The sequence below is a fragment of the Myotis brandtii genome, unplaced genomic scaffold, assembly GCF_000412655.1.
Source record: "Myotis brandtii unplaced genomic scaffold, ASM41265v1 scaffold26, whole genome shotgun sequence".
Classification (NCBI taxonomy): Eukaryota; Metazoa; Chordata; class Mammalia; order Chiroptera; family Vespertilionidae; genus Myotis; species Myotis brandtii.
Window position 1 is genome coordinate 1696105 of NW_005359880.1, and position 22004 is coordinate 1718108.

At 42.6% G+C, this 22004-nt stretch overlaps 1 protein-coding gene across 2 annotated transcripts in view; it reads left to right on the forward strand.

The window, feature by feature from the left end:
• The window catches only part of PDE4B (phosphodiesterase 4B, cAMP-specific), a 536151-nt gene that overhangs the window by 406360 nt on the left and 107787 nt on the right, over positions 1-22004 (forward strand). For both annotated transcript variants that reach the window (XM_005868031.2, XM_005868032.2), the window contains 4 exons: positions 3285-3479; positions 11422-11458; positions 11583-11653; positions 20734-20783. In XM_005868031.2, coding sequence (XP_005868093.1) covers positions 3285-3479; positions 11422-11458; positions 11583-11653; positions 20734-20783 — 353 coding nt within the window. The remainder of the gene's footprint in view (positions 1-3284; positions 3480-11421; positions 11459-11582; positions 11654-20733; positions 20784-22004) is intronic.

A 22004-nucleotide genomic window follows, 5' to 3' on the forward strand; every position in this document is an offset into this window, starting at 1 on the left:
AGTAGGGAGTGTGCAGGAGGCAGCTGATCGATGTTTCTCTCTCATCAATGTTTCTAACTCTCTATCCCTCTTCCTTCCTTCCTCTCTGCAAAAAATCAATAAAATATATATTTTTTTTAAAAAGTCAAGATCCAATCTTGCTGGGAAAATGTTCAGAAGGAAAAACACTAAACTGCAAATAAAGGCAGTATATTTTTCTCTATTAATATAAGCTACAAATAAAGGCTGTGTTTTTTCTCTATTATCTATGTTTTATATAATATTCTTATATTACTTTTGTAATATTTTCTAGTGTAAAGAAACCTAAAGGTGAAATGTGTGTATTGGATTAAGGCAGAGGCAAAAATTACCCTAAATAAATAATGACCCCATTTATGTGTTTGTTTCTGATATTTCAGATTCCATTTTCTTCTCGAATTGTACTCCCATTTGTATAGCATATTCACTTTGCTTTAGTGTGTCCTCAGTCTCCCCCTTGCCCACACCCCTCCTCCCACCCTGGATCTGTGGGATGCATTGTGATGTCTGCTCGCTAATTTTGCTGTGACTGGGGCTGGTGTCTGGTTGGTGATTCATGTTTGTTCCTAAGTTGTACATCTGTGTTGGTTGCTTTGAAACAGTGCCCCAGGGAATATGAAAGGCCATTTGTCTCACTGAGACGGCTTCTTTGGACCAGAGAATTCTTCCCTGGCTTCTTCTGAATTCCAGCAAGCTCTTCTCCGAGTTCAGGCAGGGTAAAGAAGAAAGGAAAAAAATGGGGGGGGGGCAGCATGGAGAGAGTTTTGGTATCTGGATCTAGTCCTTGCTTACCTGGCAAGACCAAACTTTCCTGAACCTGACACTGGGGGCAGAATGCCTTGTGGACTTATTTTCTGCCCACCAGGAATACCTCTGGCAGAAAAGAGAGCAGAGTGAGCCCGGGTGGAAACCCTCAATGGAAAAAGTTCTGAGAGTGTGGTAGGCATACCCACTGGGCGCCTCTTCTAAGATTTTAGCACATGTATACACAGCAGTGATATTCATAATATTTCATTACTGGTACCTCATGGACACTGACCAGTTCAATGGGCACAGGCTGAAGGTAGCGATAGTGCTGAAGGTAGAGGCCCGTGCTGCTCCAGACACCAGCCCTTTCGTGAGGAGATCACCTGCATGGTCACCTGGAGGGCCTGGGACAATGGCTGGCTGCCAGCTGGTACAAAAGCATTTCGATGTTTTAATATCCGTAAAGGCTGTTCAGATACATACCAAGTGAATAACGACATCAACACTCATGAAGTTTCACAGCTCGTGCCCACTCTTAAGCTTTATGGAGTCCCATCCTCACCTTGGAAGAACCTACCCTCTTTGTCCTCAAGAAGAGCTCAGAGCCAGCATCAGGACCTGCTGGTTCTACAGGATCCGGGTGGCCCGAAGGAGCCCTTATCCACAAAGGAGCTCTTCATTTTGCTCAACAACTAGTATAGATCTCGCCCAAGGAAATTTCGAAAGTCAGCTTTCATTACATTTTCACTGGGCTTACAACATAGCCCTACCTCCGGGCAGGCAGGCAAGCAGGCTGGTACGTGTGAACCACTGGCCACCTGCCTGCTCGCTCAGTCTGTGAAGCGCAGCCCATCCCAGCCACGTAGCCTGCTGTGAAAACCTGTCCGCAGCGCCTTGGGTGCCCAAATGAGTATTGGATTGTTGTGGCCTTTCCTTGACCTTTTAAGGGGAGTCTTGCTAACTGCTTCTTATCAGACGCTTGGAGTTTGTGGGTTGGGGGAAGCCTCTTCTTAGAATGGTCTCCAGGGAAGCAGGATAGCCCTGCCTTCTGTCATTTCTCCTTTCAATTAAAAGGTTTCTTGTTTCAAGGAACCCTACAGCTTCAGGGTAATTTGCTGCCTTTCCTTTCTCATTCAAGATAACAGCCAAGGTTGCTCATAATCTGACTGACTCTCCACATACCAAACACAAATTTTGTTTGAATCCAGAGACTGGAGGGAAATTGCACCCTGTCACCCAGCAGGGCTTTTGGGAACTCTGCGACCAGAGTGGAGAAATGAGTTGGAAGACTAGGGTGTTCCAATTCTCATTCTGTGACATTGAGCAACGTATTTAAAATTTCTCTAAGCCTCATTTCCCTCAAATGTACAGTGGGATCTACATTTACAGGGTTGTGATGAGGGGGTAAGTGGAATAATGAATCAGAAAGCAATTCGTAAACTAAAGAAATATAAGCAAAATCCACACCAAAAGTGCAGGTTGTAAGAACTAGTGCGAGAAAAGGACCATGCACGTAGAACTAAGTGATGGCAGCTGGATGAGTACAGAGGAAGCCCACTGTTGTCGTCTGACTTGGCAAAGAAAACATCCCAGCCCCGTACCTTCTCCAACACCTGCCTGCAGAGCGTTAGCTGGGGAGCAGTGAGTGGTTTAGAGAAATGCTGGGCAAGAGGGTTACTGTCACTTTGAGGCTCAGGGAGGCTGTGCACACAAGGAAAGTGTAGAGGAGATGATAGAGAGCATGGGAAGGACACATTGCGCCTCAGGCAATACCAGGATGGGCACATCAGAGAAAATCTCTACTGCTCCTGTGTGTTGATTGACCAGAGCTTGTTCAAATAATTTACCCCCAGTGAGGGAGACTGACCAGAAATCTTAATGGCACCCCTCTGCTGGAGCGAGTGGCTGTACCCTCCTTCAGAGATAAAACTCTGCAGCCCTCGAGGGTAATTTGACATTATCAGATTAAGTCCTCCTCTGTGGTTAACCTTGCATGTGAATATTAAATCTCAGTTTGGACCTCCTAGCTAGTCAGCCAGTGGATGATTTCAGGATAGCACTTTGTCCGGAAACATTCAGAAATATGGGTGTTGCCTCTTTAATGACACTGTGAGAGTTATTTCTGGCAGGAAGAAGTCTCCCCACTGGGAAGACTCATTCAAGTGATGGTTCAGTGTCTGACACCTAGAGCTGTGTTAGCACTGCCTCCGGGCCGCTTATCATCACCGAGTTATTTTGTGGTCGGCTCTCATTTTGAAATTGTCAAAGTTGTTGCTCTGCTCCGGGATTCCAATCCTGGCTCTGTTCTTTGCTAATGACTGAACTTCTGTGGGAGTGTTTCCTTTATGCAAAGTGAGGATAGTAATGATACAACTCAAAGCTGTTCGGAGGATTAAAACTTTCCATACAGTGTGAAGTTTTACGTCAAGTGCCTGGCACACATCAGCGTGCCTTGTCTGTGTGTCCAACGCCCTCCTGCACGCTGCCACGTGACCAGAGTTCTCTGCTCTCTTTTTCAGCTTTGATGTGGAAAATGGCCCTTCCCCAGGTCGCAGCCCGCTGGACCCCCAGGCCAGCTCTTCCTCTGGGTTGGTACTTCACGCCACCTTTCCCGGGCACAGCCAGCGCAGAGAGTCCTTTCTCTACAGATCAGACAGCGACTATGACCTGTCACCAAAGGCGATGTCGAGAAACTCTTCGCTTCCCAGCGAGCAGTGAGTACCAGCTCTGTCTGGCTCCCGGGCTCACTCTGACCTCATCCTTAACCCTGTCTCAGCAGCAGCAGCAACACTTCCCCCTTAGCCCGCAGGGAGGAGCAAGGAGGAAAATGAGCGTGAGCAGAGGTGACGGTGATGACCATCGTGAGGACTTTAATGCTCTAGAGCTAGGGTCTCCAAGGGTGTCACACGCCTCCGGCCCAGTGTTCAGTTCACATCTGTTACTGATATTTTTTCGGCCTCATTCTCTGAACTGCTAAAGCGTTTATGAGAAGATGAGAACCTTAACACTTCTTACAAATCGCACTTAAATTTTCCACAGCGTGTGCGACATGAGGCTACAGTAGAGAAGAAAAATGGTGGTTGGTGACATGTGTCCTCTCCCAGTGGCCTTTGCTGGGTGACATTTAATCGTCTGCCTTCCAGCCACATGTCTGTGTCCTTTCTCTGGAACATGAACACAATGCCCACTTGTTGCCCGGCTCCTTGGTGAGACACGACACACACACTCCACCGTCTTATTAAGCACAGCTCATGTTCTGTTTTGCTGCTATTAATTGTAGATCTCTAATTTTCATTTAAAGAACAACAGCGGAATTGTGTTACTTGTTTATTAAATTTTCGAAACCAAATAAAATTGGATGCTGAAATGCATGCCTTAAAAGGTTTCTGGGCACACGTACAGTTGTTTTTAACATCATATGTTATAAAAATATTCGTAGCTCCCTTCAGGCGCCAGCCTGGAAAATTCCACTGGGCTCTCTTCCTCTATTGGAAAGGAAGCTAAAAAGGGTCACCCTCTTGTGAAAGGGGCAGGGGGCATTTTAAAGCTACCAGTAAGAAAATACTCCCCAGGGCATTTCTGCTAACCAATTTTAATAGAAGCACCCCTGCCCTAAAATAATAATTGGGTAGGCTGAAATTCACTTATTCACTCACTTGGCAAATATTTACTGAATCTCCCCTATGTGACAGGCAGTATACCATATACTGGGGGGGGGGAGGGGGAGGTGAGGGCTGGAAGGGGTCAATGGGTGGAAAGGGGGACATCTGTAATACTTTCCACAATCAAGATACATTTTTTTTAAATTAACAAAACAGTGGAAAAATCGCAGATGAGTTAAAAACCAACAACAGATATTCTCAAAAAGGTTACATGCTCTCAGGGCGGTTAAGTAAGGAAGATGAGAGGAACACCCACATAACCCTACTATTAGTGGGATCAAACATTTAATGCGTGCATACCAAGGGCCAGGTGCATTGACATATATTATCTCTTTTATCTTCACGACAATCCTGTCGGTAGGTACCATTATTGTCTCCACTGTATAGATGATGAAACTGAGACTCTAAGAGATTGAGAAACCTACCCCCCTCCCATGACGATATGCCATGCTATGTCCAATGACCATATTATACCTGTTGGACTCCAGCCACCTATGTTCTTCAAACTACAAGTTAGACTCTACTACCAGGTAGAAAACAGATGGATGCACATTTGAGGTGCCTGAGGCTGGAAGAGAGGTAACCATTTTGCTGCAGATCATGTAGAACCAAGGAAGTTTCTGACCAAAGGGAGAGGAGCTTTGACAGTGGATAGACCTGGAATTCTCTCTTCTGCTAAGAGTAACACCTTTCTAGTCTTCCTGTGTGGGGAGCACAGGACATTGAGTGAGCTGGAAGTAATTAGAGCTCATTCACGTGGCGTCTCACAGATGAAAGACTGTCTTTGGGAGGCAGATAACGGTTCCCCAAACTCATGCCAAACAGCAGGATGGGTCTCAGTTTCATTTCTGAGGCTCCTCAGAAGGTTCTAATCAAACTTCAGATTAAACTCTGATGATTTCTTACTTAGAATCAAAAGGTTATAGACATTTTGAAGCTGAAGAGACCTTAATGATCACAGTCCAACTCAGTCTATAGCTGTAGAAACAAAATCTAATTCTGAATGCCTCTGTATTCAGAATACCTAATACTAATGGTTTACCCTCTTTTCAGTTTTACCAAGCAGCAAAATGTTTCCCAAACTTTAGAACTAACATAGTATTGCCAACTTTAAATTGAGACAAGTAGGGATCGTATATGTTATCTAGTATCATTCTCAATTGTTAAAATAAAAAGTAAGAAGGCACACTTTCATAATAAACAACAGCCCTTCTCAAGAAAAAACAATTGGCAACATAATCCCCTCCTATTATAGACACTAAAAATAAGATGCATTAAAATCTTTGCATGAATAAAAATAGCACAGCATTTGGTGTTGCAAATATTTCAACATTACATTAAAATTTTTACATCTTTGTCAATTTAGGAATTTATATTTCTCAACAAAACAAGAAGTGAAACTTGAATAATATCCAGATTTATCTGGCATTTTATTTTACCAGGACCATGTTGGAAAACCCAGTATCCCACAGGTATCTTGAGTTAAACTGAAGGAATGCTTTTGAAGATATTGCATTCAATTATCACTCTTCAGGGTGAATTGAAATAGAGCAGGGGTGGGGAGTGTCTGGCCCGAGGGCCATATAATGCTCTAGAAATCATTTGGTCTGGCCCCAAGGGCCATATAATGCTCTAGAAATTATTTGGTCTGGCCCTGCCAAGGCACTGGGGGTGAGTTAATTAGATGTTTGACCTAATATAGCAGGCTAATTTTTAAGTTGATAATTTTGTATGGCCCGCGAATGATGTTATAAATATCCAAATGGCTCTTGCCAGAAAATATGTTCCCCATCACTGTATAGGACTGGCCCTGTTGCTCCCTGCTTTAAACTCTCCAGTATCTCTTCTCAGCTTTTTAAAGCCACCATTTATGTGCGCATTAAGTTGTCTCTAGAACAAATAGTCAAGGGAACTGAGACTCAACAACCAAGAGGAAAAGCAGAAATAACAGCCCACCTGCTGATTGATTGACTACCCCAAAATACTAGAACAATATGGTGTCTAAGACTTGAGTTAGACTTACTACTATCCCACATGGCTTTAAGACACTAAATTTTCTGTAAATAAAAGCACACATTTATCGAGCATTGCCTGTGTGCTATGTACTATTTAAAGTACTTTATAGATTTTAACTCATTTAATCTCCATAACCCCACTATAGTTGGTACTATAATTTTCTTATCTTAAAGATGAGGACATTGGAGCACAGAAAGATTAAGTAGCCTGCCCAATAAATGGGGACCAACGCTTAAAACTCAGGGAGTCTAAGCAATTAAACCATAGGATATCCAGTACATAACAGACACTAAAGGAAGATGGAAAATAAAAATAATGGTATTAACCTCTGACTACTTTTCCAGATGTTATGAGGATCATATTCAGAGTTTCTTTAAAAAAAAAACTTACTTGAATTTAGGCACTTTGCTAACAAATTGAACATCTGTATCTTCCAAGGAGGTGAAAAAATTAGTAAGTCAATAGGCAGTTTTAATACTTCCAGGAAAGGGCAATCCTAGAAAGGTATGCACAGGACTTTAAGAGGTCCAGCCAGGCAGGGTAGGTAGCCCAGCTGAGGAGTTATAGCTAAGCTGGAAGACAGCAAAGAAGAAGGGGGTGCATGAGGAAGGGCAGCGTGCTAACTAACTCTCTAGTTGTCAGGAGCATTGTGGGAAACCACAGCTCAGTGTGACCGAGGCCGAGAATGTGAGCGGAAGAGAAAATGGTGAAAGATGAGGCTAGAGAAGTAAGCAGGAACCTCATCATGAGGGGCCTAGGCTAAGGAGCTGGCCTTTATGCTGCAGTGGGAGCTACTAAAAGTTTTGAAGCAAGAATATACATAATCAGAGGAATGTCTTTGAGAGATAGCTCTGATTATAGTGTGAAGACTGGTTGGGAGGGTTGGCAAGCTTAAAGGCTAGTATCCAAGAGCCAAATGGGAGGCTTTGGTAATCCACAAAGCAGAGGATGGTGATCTAGCTTAGAGCAGATCCAGCGGGCAGTTAATGAATATTTGCAAGTTAGGATCAGCAGGGATTGTGGTTGACTGTAAGGTTCCAGTCTTGACCAACAAGATAGGTGGTTGCACTATTCCCTAGGGCCAAGAACATTCTCTTATCACATGAAATGATGTATACGAAGATGCTTTGTAAACTGTAAAGTACAACATAAATAGTTCCCTTGAGTGTGATGGGAGCAGACATGACTATCCTAAAGGAGTTCTCACCAGCTGGGAAGACAGACCTACAATTGTTTAATTATAATAGTAATGACACCAAATACTAACAAGAATAACTGTAAACAACTGAAGAGCTTTCATGTGCAAAACACTAAGAGTTACATCCCACTTTACAGCAGAAGAAACTGAGGCATAGAGAGATTGCCTGATGTTTCCTAATTAGCAAGAGAGCCATTGAGAAACAAACCAACGCTGGCTGGCTCCATATAATCTATAATAATAAAAGCATAATAAGCTAATTAGACCAGGCATCCTTCCGGACGACCTTCTGGATGAAATTGGAGCTGTGAGAGAAGCCTGGGTCCCGGGTGCCAGAGGGAAGCCGGTGCCAGCAGCCGGGGGAAGGAAGGCCTACTCTTGAACAAATTTCATGCATCAGGCCTCTGGTAGTATATGTGTCTCTATAAGACAGACTAAAATCAGTGTTGCAAGAAAAAAATGCAAGTGAAATTCTATATGTGGGTATGAAACAGAAAAATTAATAATATCTAGAATATAGCAGTAGCATAAGCATTTTTGCTTTCCAGAAAACTATTTAATTGAGACCTACACTCAATTCTAAGACCCAGTTTCTCATCTCCAATTACTCTATCAAATTGTAATGTGCTGGTGTTGTCACTAGATGGTGCTAGTGCCATGGTTCTGAATATCTGGCCTCCTTGGGAGTCACTGCCCTCTCTAGTGGTTTGGGAAACTAAATATATCACTTTCCATAACCAATCAAGTAGTTTGTTATTTCCATGTCATTTTATTCTTAATGATTAACATATCAAATTCTGATTTAAAATTTTAGAGTAGCTTCATAAATCATCCATCTGTACTTAAATATGAGTTTTTTTGTTTTGCTTTGTTTTTTCCTGTCCTTGCTATAAATTACCTATGAATTAGCTGATCATTTCTCTAGCAGCTATTGACCTACAGCGTTAGCTTTTGCAGCTCATATCCCTTTAAGGGAGCCAGTGCTGGGGATCTGCATGTCCATCTTCTGCTTCTCAATGTTCTTCTTTCCTAATCTTCATAAGTTCCCTAATAGCCATGTTGACATGGGGCCCTCTTAATGTTTGTTTACCACCCTTTAACCATTAGTTTGTATAGTAACTCCTCATTATGCAACACTACATCTGTTAGCTTTAAATACTACATATGCGATTTGCTTATATTATTTAGCTTTTGTCGACTCCAGAAATCCAGGACCCATAGATGATCTACTTAACTCCATTACCTTATCACCAACTCAACCCAGTGTCTTCAGAACAATGTAAACTTCACAGCAAAAATCTGAACACACAGCAAGATAGTTCACCCATATGAAGTTCATCTCAAGAAAATAGCTTGGGAAGGGGCAGTCCTAGATGCAGGGCAGCACCTTGCATTGGTCACAACTGCTCATTTCCTTGGCTCCTTCCGTGAACCCCGAGGGTCTTCCATTAGCTCTCTCTAAACATGTCCCCAACCTCAGAAAGCCATCCCTGCCATTGCTTTCACAATCCCTGTGGTTGTAGGTCACTCCTAAATCTATACTCTAATTCCCATAGTTCAGTCTTCCTGCTTGATGTCTCCCACAAATTTCTTAAAACCCAGCATGTGGGAAAGTGACACAACTCCTCCACCAGTTCCTCCTCACTTTTTCATTTATATTCATGACTTCACTATTTTCCCAGGTACCCATTGTTGAAACTGAAAAGAATACCTCTTTATGACCCCTTATCCTTGGCAAGATGTTTACTAGTAGGGTTTCTTCCCATTGTCTTTTTCTATTTCTTCCTCTGCCTCACCTGTTTCCTCTCATCTGAATGACTGCAATATCCCCCTATTTTCCTGGCTCTGTCTTCTCTTCCATGTATCTCTTGTTATCAATAGCATTTTACTTTCTGGAGCACTTTTCTCTTTGCCTGTCTCACAAAAACCTTCACTGGCACATTTCTTGCTTCTGAGTTGAGCACCAACTCCACAACCATTGTCGATTCTGTCCATAATATGGGCATGGGGGAACTTCTAGTCTGATCCTCTACAATGTGCTCAGCTCCACCCAGACAGCCACAGAGCATCTTGCTGAGTATGTTCAGTACTTCCCATTTCAACGCCTTTGTTCTGGCAGTTTCTCTCATGGGCAGCATCTACCATCCACTCCATTTAAAGTTTGCCCTTAAGAGTTCATCTTATACCATCCATTCAATCAACCCTTTCCTACACCCCCTAATCTATAGTTATCACCTCTCATTCACACCCCATTGAGTATCCATATTCTGTATTTATACTATCTATTGCAATGTTTTTGTGTTTTGAATATTTTTCTGTCTCCTCTCCTATGTTTTAACTTGTGGTCATGGATCCTGTATAATTCAATCTGTCAGCTATTCAGAGTCACCGTAAAATAGGAAACATAATGATGAAAAGCACAGACTTAAGTAATTTCACTTATTCCTTATGTGCTAGTTAAGCAGTTGCTTAACTTCTCTGAACCTCGATACCATCTATAAAATCGGTGTATTAAGACTGCCTGCCTTAAGTCTTATCACAAGCATTGAAAAAGAGATACTGCACATACGGTGCTTAGCACAGGGCCTGACATATGGTAACTGTGCGAAGCATGCATATGCTTGTCAGTATTATTTTTATAATCACAGTACAAAGTTAATGTGCAGCAGGCTTACTTGATTAAATTGAAGGGGGACTTCTAGATAAGACAAAGATAAGCAGGGGAAATGTTATATTAAATAAGAGCCCAAAGTAAAGCCTGTGTTAGAGAAGAGGCGCTCATGCACAGAAGTGTTCAACTGTGCACCCCCAGGCCTCACACAAGGCCAGTTAATGGGCAGGTGCTTAATAATTGCTGGTTGTGTTCGTAATTAACTAAGAAGGTGCCATATTTGTATGGTAATCATGAAGACAGACAGTGAAGGAAGCTCATTGTCAACCGACTGGTGTGTGGCTGCTTATGATTCATGCTGTGATAGCAAATTGGCCTGGTTCTGTTTCTGCAGCTCAGACAGACTGTCTTCTAATGACTTTAATGGAGCGTTTGCTGCAGGTGGGCTTAAGTCGACTTATCATCAAAGCACATGGCAGAGAGAGAATACATTTCTGAAAACACACTTTTGTCCGTTCCCAAGTACAGATTCACATAATACTAGGTACAGCTTAATCAGATCTTTGGGACAAAATGAACAACAACGATATGGTAATAGTAGGTTCAGTCAGTGCACTTGCATTAAGAGCTTTTCCCTGGGTACTTTAAGAAGAAAAAAAGTTATATGAAAAACAAAAAGTAATGGGATTTGCAGACAGAAATCTGTGTTTAAATGGCATTAAGGCTGCGGTTCAAATCAACAAAAGCCAGGAAATCCAAAGTTAACCTTTATCCAGACTGTTATGCCATTTTTTCCAACTCTGTATGTGCCTGTGAGCAGTCCTCCCTTTGAATTTCCTGGCTCTGGCAACCCACAAGTCGCTTTGAATTACAGTCCTCTAGGTCTGCTATTTAATGGGACTATACCCTGAGGATATATGCTTACTTGCAAATGCTTTTATGTGTAGTCACTGTAAATCTAGGAGCCATGAACTGGTGGTGATGGGTTTTTTCTTCAAGTTCCTGAGATCCCCACGTATGCTGAAAGCAGTCCTGCCTTATATCTAGGTAGAAGGACTTCAGTATATCATTTGTGTTGCTAACGCTGATAAAGTTTCATATCACAGCTTATGTGCCACAGTTATCATTCGAATGCATGTTTAAATGTTGCTTTTCTCTTTTTCCACCAGACACGGTGATGACTTGATTGTAACGCCTTTTGCCCAGGTATGTATCATGCTGGCCCTCGCTCTCTCTCCCTTCATCTCTGGGTGTAGTTTCTAAGTGTGGCTTCTGAATGCTCCCATTTATCTCCTTTTGTTTCTAAACATTTGAAACCTTTTCCTTCTAGGTCCTCGCCAGCTTGAGAAGTGTGAGAAACAACTTCACTCTACTGACAAACCTTCATGGGACATCCAACAAGTAAGCATGGACTTTTTGTGGAATTAGGAATCCCTTTCATAGAGGCAAAACCACTGAATAGCACTTAAAAACGAACAAAAAACTATTTCATGGAAATTTGCTACCCAAGCTAATTTAAGATACAGGATGAAATTTTAAAATAAGATGGAGTACCATAAAATTTTAGAACTGGTAAAATGTTAGAAATTCGTCTGGATCTTATTTGTCTCTGTACCTTTAACAAATGAAAGCATGAAATGAGAATTTTGTTGACTGTTATATTTACTACTTTGGAAAAGTATGAATACTTAGCAGTAATGGCAAAAAATTCTATTTAAATTCTTTTGGAATAGTTATTAATGAATTCAGAGATTCAACTTCAAATGAAAAATACCAAAAAGTTCAAGTCCAAATAGCCCATATTTTGATAATATGTAAACAAGTTCATGCAATTTGATTATCTTCTTCTTTCCCCTCAACTGACTACATAAACATGGTCATTTCAGTTAACATTGCTGAACCTTGGTCCCCTCATCTGTAAAATTGAGGGTTTGATATTCCTACAGGAACTTTCTCTTCTGAAATCATGTCAACCTGTTTGTCTAAATGCTATGAAGTTCACTATCCAGTATTTTTTAAGGTCATCATAGGGCTCACAAGGTCACAGAATCATGTTCCTGGAATAGGAGGGCTGAAGGAGACCTTTGAAGCCATTTATTCAACCTCTTTGTTTTTCAGGAGGAGAAACCACTTGATATTCCTACCGGAACTTTCTCTTCTGAAATCATGTCAACCTGTTTGTCTAAATGCTATGAAGTTCACTATCCAGTATTTTTTAAGGTCATCATAGGGCTCACAAGGTCACAGAATCATGTTCCTGGAATAGGAGGGCTGAAGGAGACCTTTGAAGCCATTTATTCAACCTCTTTGTTTTTCAGGAGGAGAAACCCAGACTTCCTGACAACCACATCATAGGTTATAGACATACTAGGGCCAAATCCTGAATATCCTGATTTTTCCAGCCAGTGCTGGCTATAGAACACCGTGTCTTTTAGTCTTTGTGAAATTATTCATCAACCTTCTATTTTGCTTTTATCCACCTTTTCATGGAGTGGAGTTGTTAAAGGTGAGAGGAGACCCTGCTTTGAAAGCTTACTTTTTATTTCATTGTTCTGTAATTTGTTACAGAACCTCCTGTGGGAGCTCTACATAACCCAGTGGAATCTTTCCCAACAATGTTCTCCCCTCTAAACTATTGCCCAAACTGCCACCAGAGTGACTGTTCTCACGTACTATCTGACCACATCCCTCTCCGGCTTGAGGCATTTCCACGGCTCACTCTTGTCATTCAGATAAAGTTTAACTGTGGACACTTGGCACCCAAGGCACCTCATATCCAGCTCAAGTTAGTTTGATGGATAGTTATTTGGGTTTATATTTGATGCAATATGCATGAAAGCTAGAGACTTGCCAGCCTCTTTTGCCATGGTACTCCCTGTTTCGTCATTTATTAAATAATTCACCCAACAAGTATTTATTTATCCATGCATATATATTTATTTAAGAAATATGTATTGCCCAGCTGGCGTGGCTCAGTGGTTGAGCGTTGACCTATGAACCAGGAGGTCATGGTTCGATTCCTGGTCAGAGCACATGCCTGGGTTGTGGGCTTGATCCCCAGTGTGGGGTGAGCAGGAGGCAGCCGATCAATGATTCTCTCTCATCATTGATATTTCTATCTCTTTCTCCCGCTCCCTTCCTCTCTGAAATCAATAAAAATATTTTTTAAAAGAAATATTTATTGAGCACCCACTTTGTACAAGTCATTGGTGATACAATAGTGACACCAAAACATGCAAGTTCTCTGCCCCTTCAGAGCTTTCATTGTAGTAGGAAGTCATACCGTGGTGAATAGTCAGACCAGGTCTCTGGCCACATGGGATCACATTCTAACAATTATGGTCTGCTTGTTCTCTTCATGTTCTGTTCTCCACCCTGATTCTGGCCTACTGTTCTCTCTTCCTAAAATCTCTCTCTCTTCCTGCCAGTGATTGTCTAGCTAAGTCCTCCTTGGTTTTTATAGCTTGTCTCTAGAATCACCTTCACCAGGGTGCTCTCCCTGACTCCACCAAGCCAGGCTGAGCACCCCTCAGTGTTCCCAGAACACTCTGCAAACCTTATCATACCACTTAGGGATCTCTGTCCACCACTGGACAATGTGCCCCTTGAGAATTACAATTACTTTTTCTTGAATTTCCAAGAATTAGCAGAATGCCTGACACATAGTGAGTGCCTTATAAATATTTATCATACATATGAGTTCTCACTAAATAATTATTCAAAGACCACCAATTATTTAGAAAATTACTTTTTCAGAAGTGATGCCTTTCCTTTTTCTACCTTTTTTTCTTTTTAGAATACAGCCTTTGGGGCCATACTTACTGGCTTTATAACCCAATTCTATGGCTTGAAAATTATGTGACTTGGGCAAATGAACCTCTACATTTCAGTTTCCCAGTCAGTAAAATAGTGTTGTTCTGAGGATTAAATGAGTTGACACTTGTAAAGCATTTATAACATCACATAGTAGATGCTCAATAAATGTGAGCTATTATAATTGACTAGAGGCCCAGTGCATGAAATCTGTGCATCTGCCAGCTGCCGGTTGGGTACTTCCTCCCTTCCCCTGGCTGGCCCCGCCCTCTAGTCAAACTCCCAGACAACTCCCAGTCGAAGGGACAATTTGCATACTATGCTGTTATTATACAGGATAGTTATATTTCTCTCCCAAATTCCAGAAATAAAGTAACACTATAGGGTTTCACATTCATTATCTCGGTTTCAATCACCATAAATGAAATTCATGACAGATATTGTTGCCCCCACTCTGTGGATAAAGAAACAAAGCTTAGGGAGATTAAATGACTTGTGCAAGAACATACCACTTCTCGTGAATAGCAGAGTCATACTTGAAACCTGATATCCTGATTCTCATTGCAGTGGTCTTTCCATTCACTACCCCTATTAAGTCTTCTGGGTTATGAGAAGAAATTTCTGAAGGCTTTGGAACAGAGAGTCATTTAAGAAGAATTTACAAATAGATGAAGGTCAGAGAGCTTGAAGTCAGAGACATGAGCTATGAGAGTGTTTTCAGGAATTAAAGTATGAGGAGTGAAGCCCTGGGCCAAGATGATGAAGGTTGTAATTGGGGAAGAAGGAATCAATAAATACACTTCCCAAAGGCTTCCTAGCAGATCATGACTCAAGATCACTACATTAAATAGCTCCAAGGAGTTAGGGCTGGGCGGGGGGTGGGGGGGGGGATCAGAGTACGGTATCAGAGGGATGTTTGATTTTCAGTTACTAGTTTTGTTAGCACGGAGCTTAGATGTTCTTAGTATTGTTCATAGTCTACCAATGAGCATAAACATTGCTGATTAATAGACTATGTCAGCTGAAACTGCTTTCTTGAGAATCAGGTCTTTCTATAGTCTTGGGTGCTTTGGGCCACATAAACCTTCAGGAACTGAGTACCCTTAGACTGAAATTGCCATATTCAGAGCTCACCAAGGGCTCATTCTCTGACTGAGGACCACCCCCCCAAAATCATGGCCCTTTGTATCATCTTGGGTTCCAACGAAACCACACTCACTAAATAAAATAGATTTCCAGCTGTACGATCTTTGTGAATGATCTTTCTTGAATCCATACCCATATTTGTACAGAGTTGATTGTTTCATTGATTTCAAGTACCTCCTTGAAATCAACATCAACCAACAGAAGTTCAATGCAGGGACCATAATGCATTATGTTCTATTCTTAGATAGTCAATATTCTCAAACAGATAAAGAAAACCTAATATCCACCAGGGATAGGTCCACTGTCCTGAGCGTTCCCCGACCCCCTTGCCCCACAGATATACTTATCCTAACAACTGAACACGTAAGATTCATGGAATTCAGAAATTGTTCTCTGGGATATTTGACTTGGGTTCCAGAGTGCTACCCCTTGCCTTCAATGTAATATTTAAGCAATAATGTGTTTTTGGAGTGGTTTTCATGAGATATCTGGAGTGTAGTTTATTATATGAAAAGGAACTCCCACATAGAACTCTACTTCTCCTAAGTCAAGATTTTCCTTATCTTTTGGCTCTTTGCTCTGCCTGAAAGCATTCCAGTGTCTGTCTGAGCTTTACCACCCAAAGGGTGAAAGTCTCAGTGTTCCTCTTGAGGTGATTTCCTTGCACTTCCATGAAATGTTCCACTGAGGAATGCTTGATTGGGCCTGTGTTTCTTGGCTTCACATTAAAACTTACATTTCCTTTGTCCCAGGAGTTAATTTTGAAAATATAGCCTTCAATTAGAGTTGTTAATTTAGGTAGATGTTTCTAAAGCATTTACTGCCTTCAAACAGGCTGTGGAGAAATCACATGTGTGAGTGAGAGTGCCTGCCATTCGGCAGTCTGGGGGCCAGCGGGTAGAGCTGGGAGCAAAGAGGTGTCCCCATGATTCAACGGTGTCACTAGCCTCCCAGATATTACAGTGGCTATCAGGAAATTATGTGACAGCTCTGCAGTCACATTCTTCCAGGGCATAATTCAATCAGCATGTATGCAATCTTTGAGAAAGAATTAATAAGCACTTAATTTTTTTTTCAGTGTATATCTGAAGTTTCTTTCATTGCCTTATGTACTTTGGCACGGGATTGAAATTAGCTGAGAATAATAAAATTTTGAACGTTCAGAGTTGGAAAGAACCTAGCCAAATTTCCTTAGCGTAAGTGAGGAAATGTATGTAAAACCCCTCACACAGGACCCGGCACATTGTAAATTCGCCGTAAATGTTAGCTGCTGCCGGCTCTCCCCAAGCGGGGAAGAAACTGAGAGGTGCAATGGGTTGCCTATGGCTATACAGTTGGAAGGAGCCAGAGCCAGGATTAGGAACCCTGTCTTCTTATTCATAGTTTAGTTCTTTCTCCGCTGTGCTGTTCGGGGCTGCAAAGTATTCATTGCTGGGGCCACATTCCCTACTAATATCACTGCCTTCAGCAACTCAGGCATATCACTTCTTAAGGTTCTTCCATAAGTTAGGGATCATTGGAAACTGAGCAGCCAATGCCATTTCCTTCTGGCACTTGCTGTTTTCTAATTGGCGCTCTCATGTCTTGTAAGCCATCATGCAGCTTCCAGAAGCCATCTAAAATGTATCGAGTTCACTCATTTAAAATGTATGAGCCACTTCTTTGTACCGAGTCTCAGGGATAAACCAAAGAAGCACGGCTCTTGCCTTTTCACAGCTTCCAGTGGTTCTCAACCTTCCTAATGCCGCGACCCTTTAATACAGTTCCTCATGTTGTGGTGACCCCCAACCATAAAATTATTTTCATTGCTACTTCATAACTGTAATGTTGCTACTGTTATGAATCGTAATGTAAATATCTGATATGCAGGATGTATTTAGGCGACCCCTGTGAAAGGGTCGTTCGACCCCCAAAGGGGGTCACGACCCACAGGTTGAGAACTGCTGGGACACACCAATGCTTATCAGAATTAACAACTCTGAGTGAGAGCTATAGTTTTTAAATTAACTCCCAGGGCAAAGCAATTAATGTAATTCCTGTAATTTTCAACAAGTCATTGGGAGAATTCGGCTATGAGTAGCCATGCTATTAAGAAAGCAGAAATTTCCAACACTTACGGTCTTTTAGTTTGTCCCTTTTACAAAAGCCTTCTTTGGAATTCAGGAAGATAGGTAAAATAAAATTATTATAAACATATATTAATCTAATGAACATATAATGAATACCTACATCATGCCTAATATTTTGCTGATTTGAAGGTTACAGAGATGAACAAGATTCAATCTTTGCTTAAATGTCTTACAGGTGAGCGGAGGACACAGCCAGGAAAATGGGAATTGTGATCTAGCATGAGTAGTGCTCTGATGGGCAAGCATGGGGAACTACAAGTAGCACAGAGACTGAACTCAGGAGGGAAGGATCCTCCAAGGAGGTGATGCCTGAGGGAAGCCCTGGAATATGAGGAGTTGGCCACTTAACGAGGAGGGGAAAGTGTTCAGCTGATCTAAACATATGCAAGGGCCCAACAACATGAGTGCAGGCTGTGTATGAGAAAGAGCCAGTAGTATGTAGAACCAAGATCTACAGGAAAAAGGAAAGCAGATAAAACATTCATGTGGATCCTGCCATCAGTGGGCCATTGATTAGTGGTGGGAATAATCTGTGCTCATATGAGTTGTAACACGAGGTACAAATAAAGCACCATGGGAGATTAGAGGGAAGATCATACTTAGCTAAGAGGATGACATCTGTTGGAGAAGGTGGCATTTGATCTTTGGAAGTACGATTCTGACACCAGTTTTTGTTGTATGGGTTTTTCTCCCCAATACATCAGAGCAATTTTCCATGAAACCGGCTGGGCATCCCATTATTCAACTCAATTCTGACACTATTTACCTAGAGATAGTGTCAGATCCTACAAGTTAAGGGCTCAGTCCTCCAAACTGCCTCTACCCCACATTTCAGATGCCAATCACAAATCCAGGTTGTTACCTGCGCTTCTAACCTAGTGGCTATAGATTCGAGGTTCCAATCACTCCCTCTTTGTGTTTGATTAATTTGTTAAAATGGCTCACAAAAAAAATCTTTACTTACTAGATTACTGGTTTATTAGAAAAGGATATAACTCGGGAATAGCCAGATGGGAAAACCTGCGTAGGACAAGGTATGTGGGAAGGAGCACAGAGCTCCCATGCTCTCTGAGCCTGACAGTCTCCACATGTTCACCAACCCAGTGCCTTTGGGGTTTTATGAAGGCTTCAATATGAAGGCATGATTAATTAAATCCTTGGCCATTGGTGACTGAACACAATCTCCAAGCCCTTTCCCTTCCCCTGAAGTCCAGGGCAGGGCTGAAAGTTCCAACTCTCAAATCACAAGATTGGTTCCTCTGACATCCAGTCTCAGGGATTTTCCAAAAGTCGTCTCATTAACATAACAAAAGACACCTTTGTCAAGCTTCTCATTTAGGAAATTCCAGGGGGCAACAGGAGGAAGACCACCAAATTTATATTTCTTACTATACATCAGAGAAAGCTAGATGGTATTTAGAAGTGTGAGCTTGTGCAGGGAGAGCTTTCTTCTCAGAGGAATGGCTGAACAGTGTCAGGAAGATGGACAGCACATGGCCAAGGTCAAAGAAGTGATGACATTTGGCCTTGGCGATGTCTGAGTTAGTCCATTCATTCATTCATTCAACAACTATTTACTGAGTGCTTGGCATATGAAAGACCACTCTGGGTTTTCGGGATACAGTAGTGAACATGTTGTTCCCTGCCTGCATAAAGTTTACATTAAATTAAGGCGTTCTATATTGAACACTAATTGGACAGTGCCTATTTTAATTACAATTTTAGAGCTACTAAGGTGAAGAACAAGATGGCGTGGTTTGAAATGAAATGTCAGGCAGGGAGGAATCCTGGGAGATACACTGGGAAAAGCATGTTGAGAACAAAGAGCAAAGAGCTTTGAATGCCAGGTTAAGGAGTTTGACATTTAATCTCTTAATTTTCCTGAAAAGCAGCCCTCAATTTCAGTGCAGGTGTTAGCAGCCATGGAGAGTGCATGCATTTTGGATTCTGAAAGACTTAGCTTTGAATCCCAATCATGCCACAGAGGGATTAAAAGCACCTTTCCTAGGATCACCTAGCTAATCAATGTGATAGATGTGAACCCTGTCCGTCAGACCCTGCAGCTGTAAGGTATAGTTACCTAGAAACCAGATTACCCCTAAGGGACCAAAACTGAATTTGGAGCAGTTAATAACAAACTAGGAAAATAACTATGTGTTCACATCTATAGGGAGACCTTCCCTTCGCAATACCTTTGCAATCCATTCACTATCATTTAGAAGTTGGCCTTAATCCAAAACCTGCCTGTACATCAGAATTCACAGAGAAGTAAAAACTTACAGATGGCCATCCCAGACATACTGAAGTAGACTCTCCAGGGACAGGGAAGAGATTCATAATTTTTACAGCTGTACGAGTCAGACGTCATCCATGTTTAGAGACCCACTGGCCTAGGGTCCCACTCTCCTGCTCCTTGCTAATATCCTGTTGCTCTTTAGTGGGACAGAGTCCTCTGTATCAGTGGTTCTGAAAATGTGATTCAAGACCAGCAGCATTAGCACCTGGGCACTAGTCAGAAATGCAAACACGCAAGCCCACCCCCAGCCAACTGAATCAGAAACCTGGAGGTAGACCCAGCAATGTCTCAAACCTCCAGGGGATCCGAGGCACTCTACATTTTAAAAGCCATTGCTCTGTACTATTTCTGGGAGGTTCTCCGGCAATGCATTGGGAGAGTCTGGCAGTTCTGCAAAACATGAGAAGGATGGTGAAAGCAGCAAAATCGGGGGTGAAAGCAGCAAAATCGGGGGGTCATGGGGACATAAAGAAGAAACAGAAACACAAGAAAGAAAAGGAGAAGCAGGCCCAGTGTTTGTGGGCCATGAGTTGGTTTGCTTGTTTCATTTGACTCTTGACATCAGCAGGTTTGTTATGCTGTAGAATAATGCCCAGTCTCTCCATGAAAAGGCCGCTCCATAAATTAAGCCACCTGAATTACCATTCCCGGTAGCTGTGTGACCTGCGGTGCACAACTGGAAGCCTGGACTGATTGGTCTCTAAGGGCTCCTCTGGCTATAACTTTCTACAGCACGGCCCGAAGGAGCTGGGATTCACTCTTACATTTGGAACCATTCCTGAGCAAGGATATCCTCTCCTGCGGGCCTCCTGAAACAGGGAAACCGAAAACAGAGGAGCTGGCGAGGGACCTGGGGTAAAGGACTTCCTTCCTGGAGTGTTGGCCGCCCAGGAGGCTGTGCAGAGGGAAATTCCAGGCCATCTGGATGTGAGAGAATTGCAGTCATTTACGCATGTTACAGGAGCCTGCCTTCCGGAGAAAGCATTATGTCACTTGATAGCTCATTGTGACCTGGAAAACTCCCCAGAGATCCTGGGGAGGCAGGGAGAGGATATTCAGACAAAGACTCAGGTCTTCTTTTCTCTCTGTCTCCACAGGAGGTCCCCAGCTGCTAGCCAGCCTCCTGTCTCCAGAGTCAACCTGCAAGGTAAGCCATGCCATGGTCTCTCTCCGTGTTTCACAATAATTGAGTGTGCCTCTCCTGCAGAACCTTTTTGGGAAATAATAGCATTTGTTTGCATACCATGGCCCTCAAAAGTAAGGCTCTTGCTGACTTTTTTGAAAAGCATACTGGAGCTTGACTTCATTCCATGTGAATCTGAGTGAAAAGCAGTATTAAATGGTTTTCCCATCGGATGTATGCCCAGACTTCCAGAATGTGGTGGAAGAGTGGTAACGCTGCTTCCCAGAAGAAGAGCAGTATTGATAGTGCAACTTGACCTCAGCTTGCTGACCCCAGTGAACTCCAGGAGAGCTGACCTCACAGGCCCTGAGGTGCCCTCACGTTGACCCGAGAGCCCCACAGCCTATGCTAGTGGCTTCCTCTTAGCATCAACCAGAGATCCCCTTTGAATATGCATTCCTTCCAGGTGTGAAACCAAAGGCTCTTTCTAGGTCACAAATCATTTCTTTTGGAGGTCATCCAATTTTCCTTCTCACAGGTGTTGTTTTAAAGAAACCTAACCTCTCATCTTGCAGGGCTGCGCCGATGAGTTTCACATAGAGTGGAGAGCTGTGTGTGGAAAGGAAGGGCCATCTTGAAGGGACAGCATGGAGATGTACTGAACTTAAATTCTTGTTGACATAAGACATAACCAGTTAGGTGACATTTTTTAAAGTGCAGAATGGAGTTTTGCCCCTCGACTGACCCCAGTAGCATAGCAGTGGTCTTGAGTAAAACCACAGGAGAAGCAAGTGAGATGAGCTCATAGTGAGATCACCTAACACCCCGCGCTGCCTCGCGCACCTCTGTGCGCCAGCAGTGCTGTTCCCTTCGCTTCACACTCAGGATCTTCCCTCCTGCATGTTCTGTTGTGTTCTCTTGCTGGTATCATGGCCACAGGAGAATGGAAATAACATAAGCGCCCAACTTTTAAAAGAAGGGAACAAAGGCAATAGGTTCTGTTGGTGTGTTGGCTTCTGAAATAGTTATGGTATACGCTTTAAAAATATTTTTATGATGCCGAAACCGGTTTGGCTCAGTGGATAAAGCGTCGGCCTGCGGACTCAAGGGTCTCAGGTTCGATTCCGGTGAAGGGCATGTACCTGGGTTGCGGGCACATCCCCAGTAGGAGATGTGCAGGAGGCAGCTGATCAATGTTTCTCTCTCATCGATGTTTCTAACTCTCTATCTCTCTCCCTTCCTCTC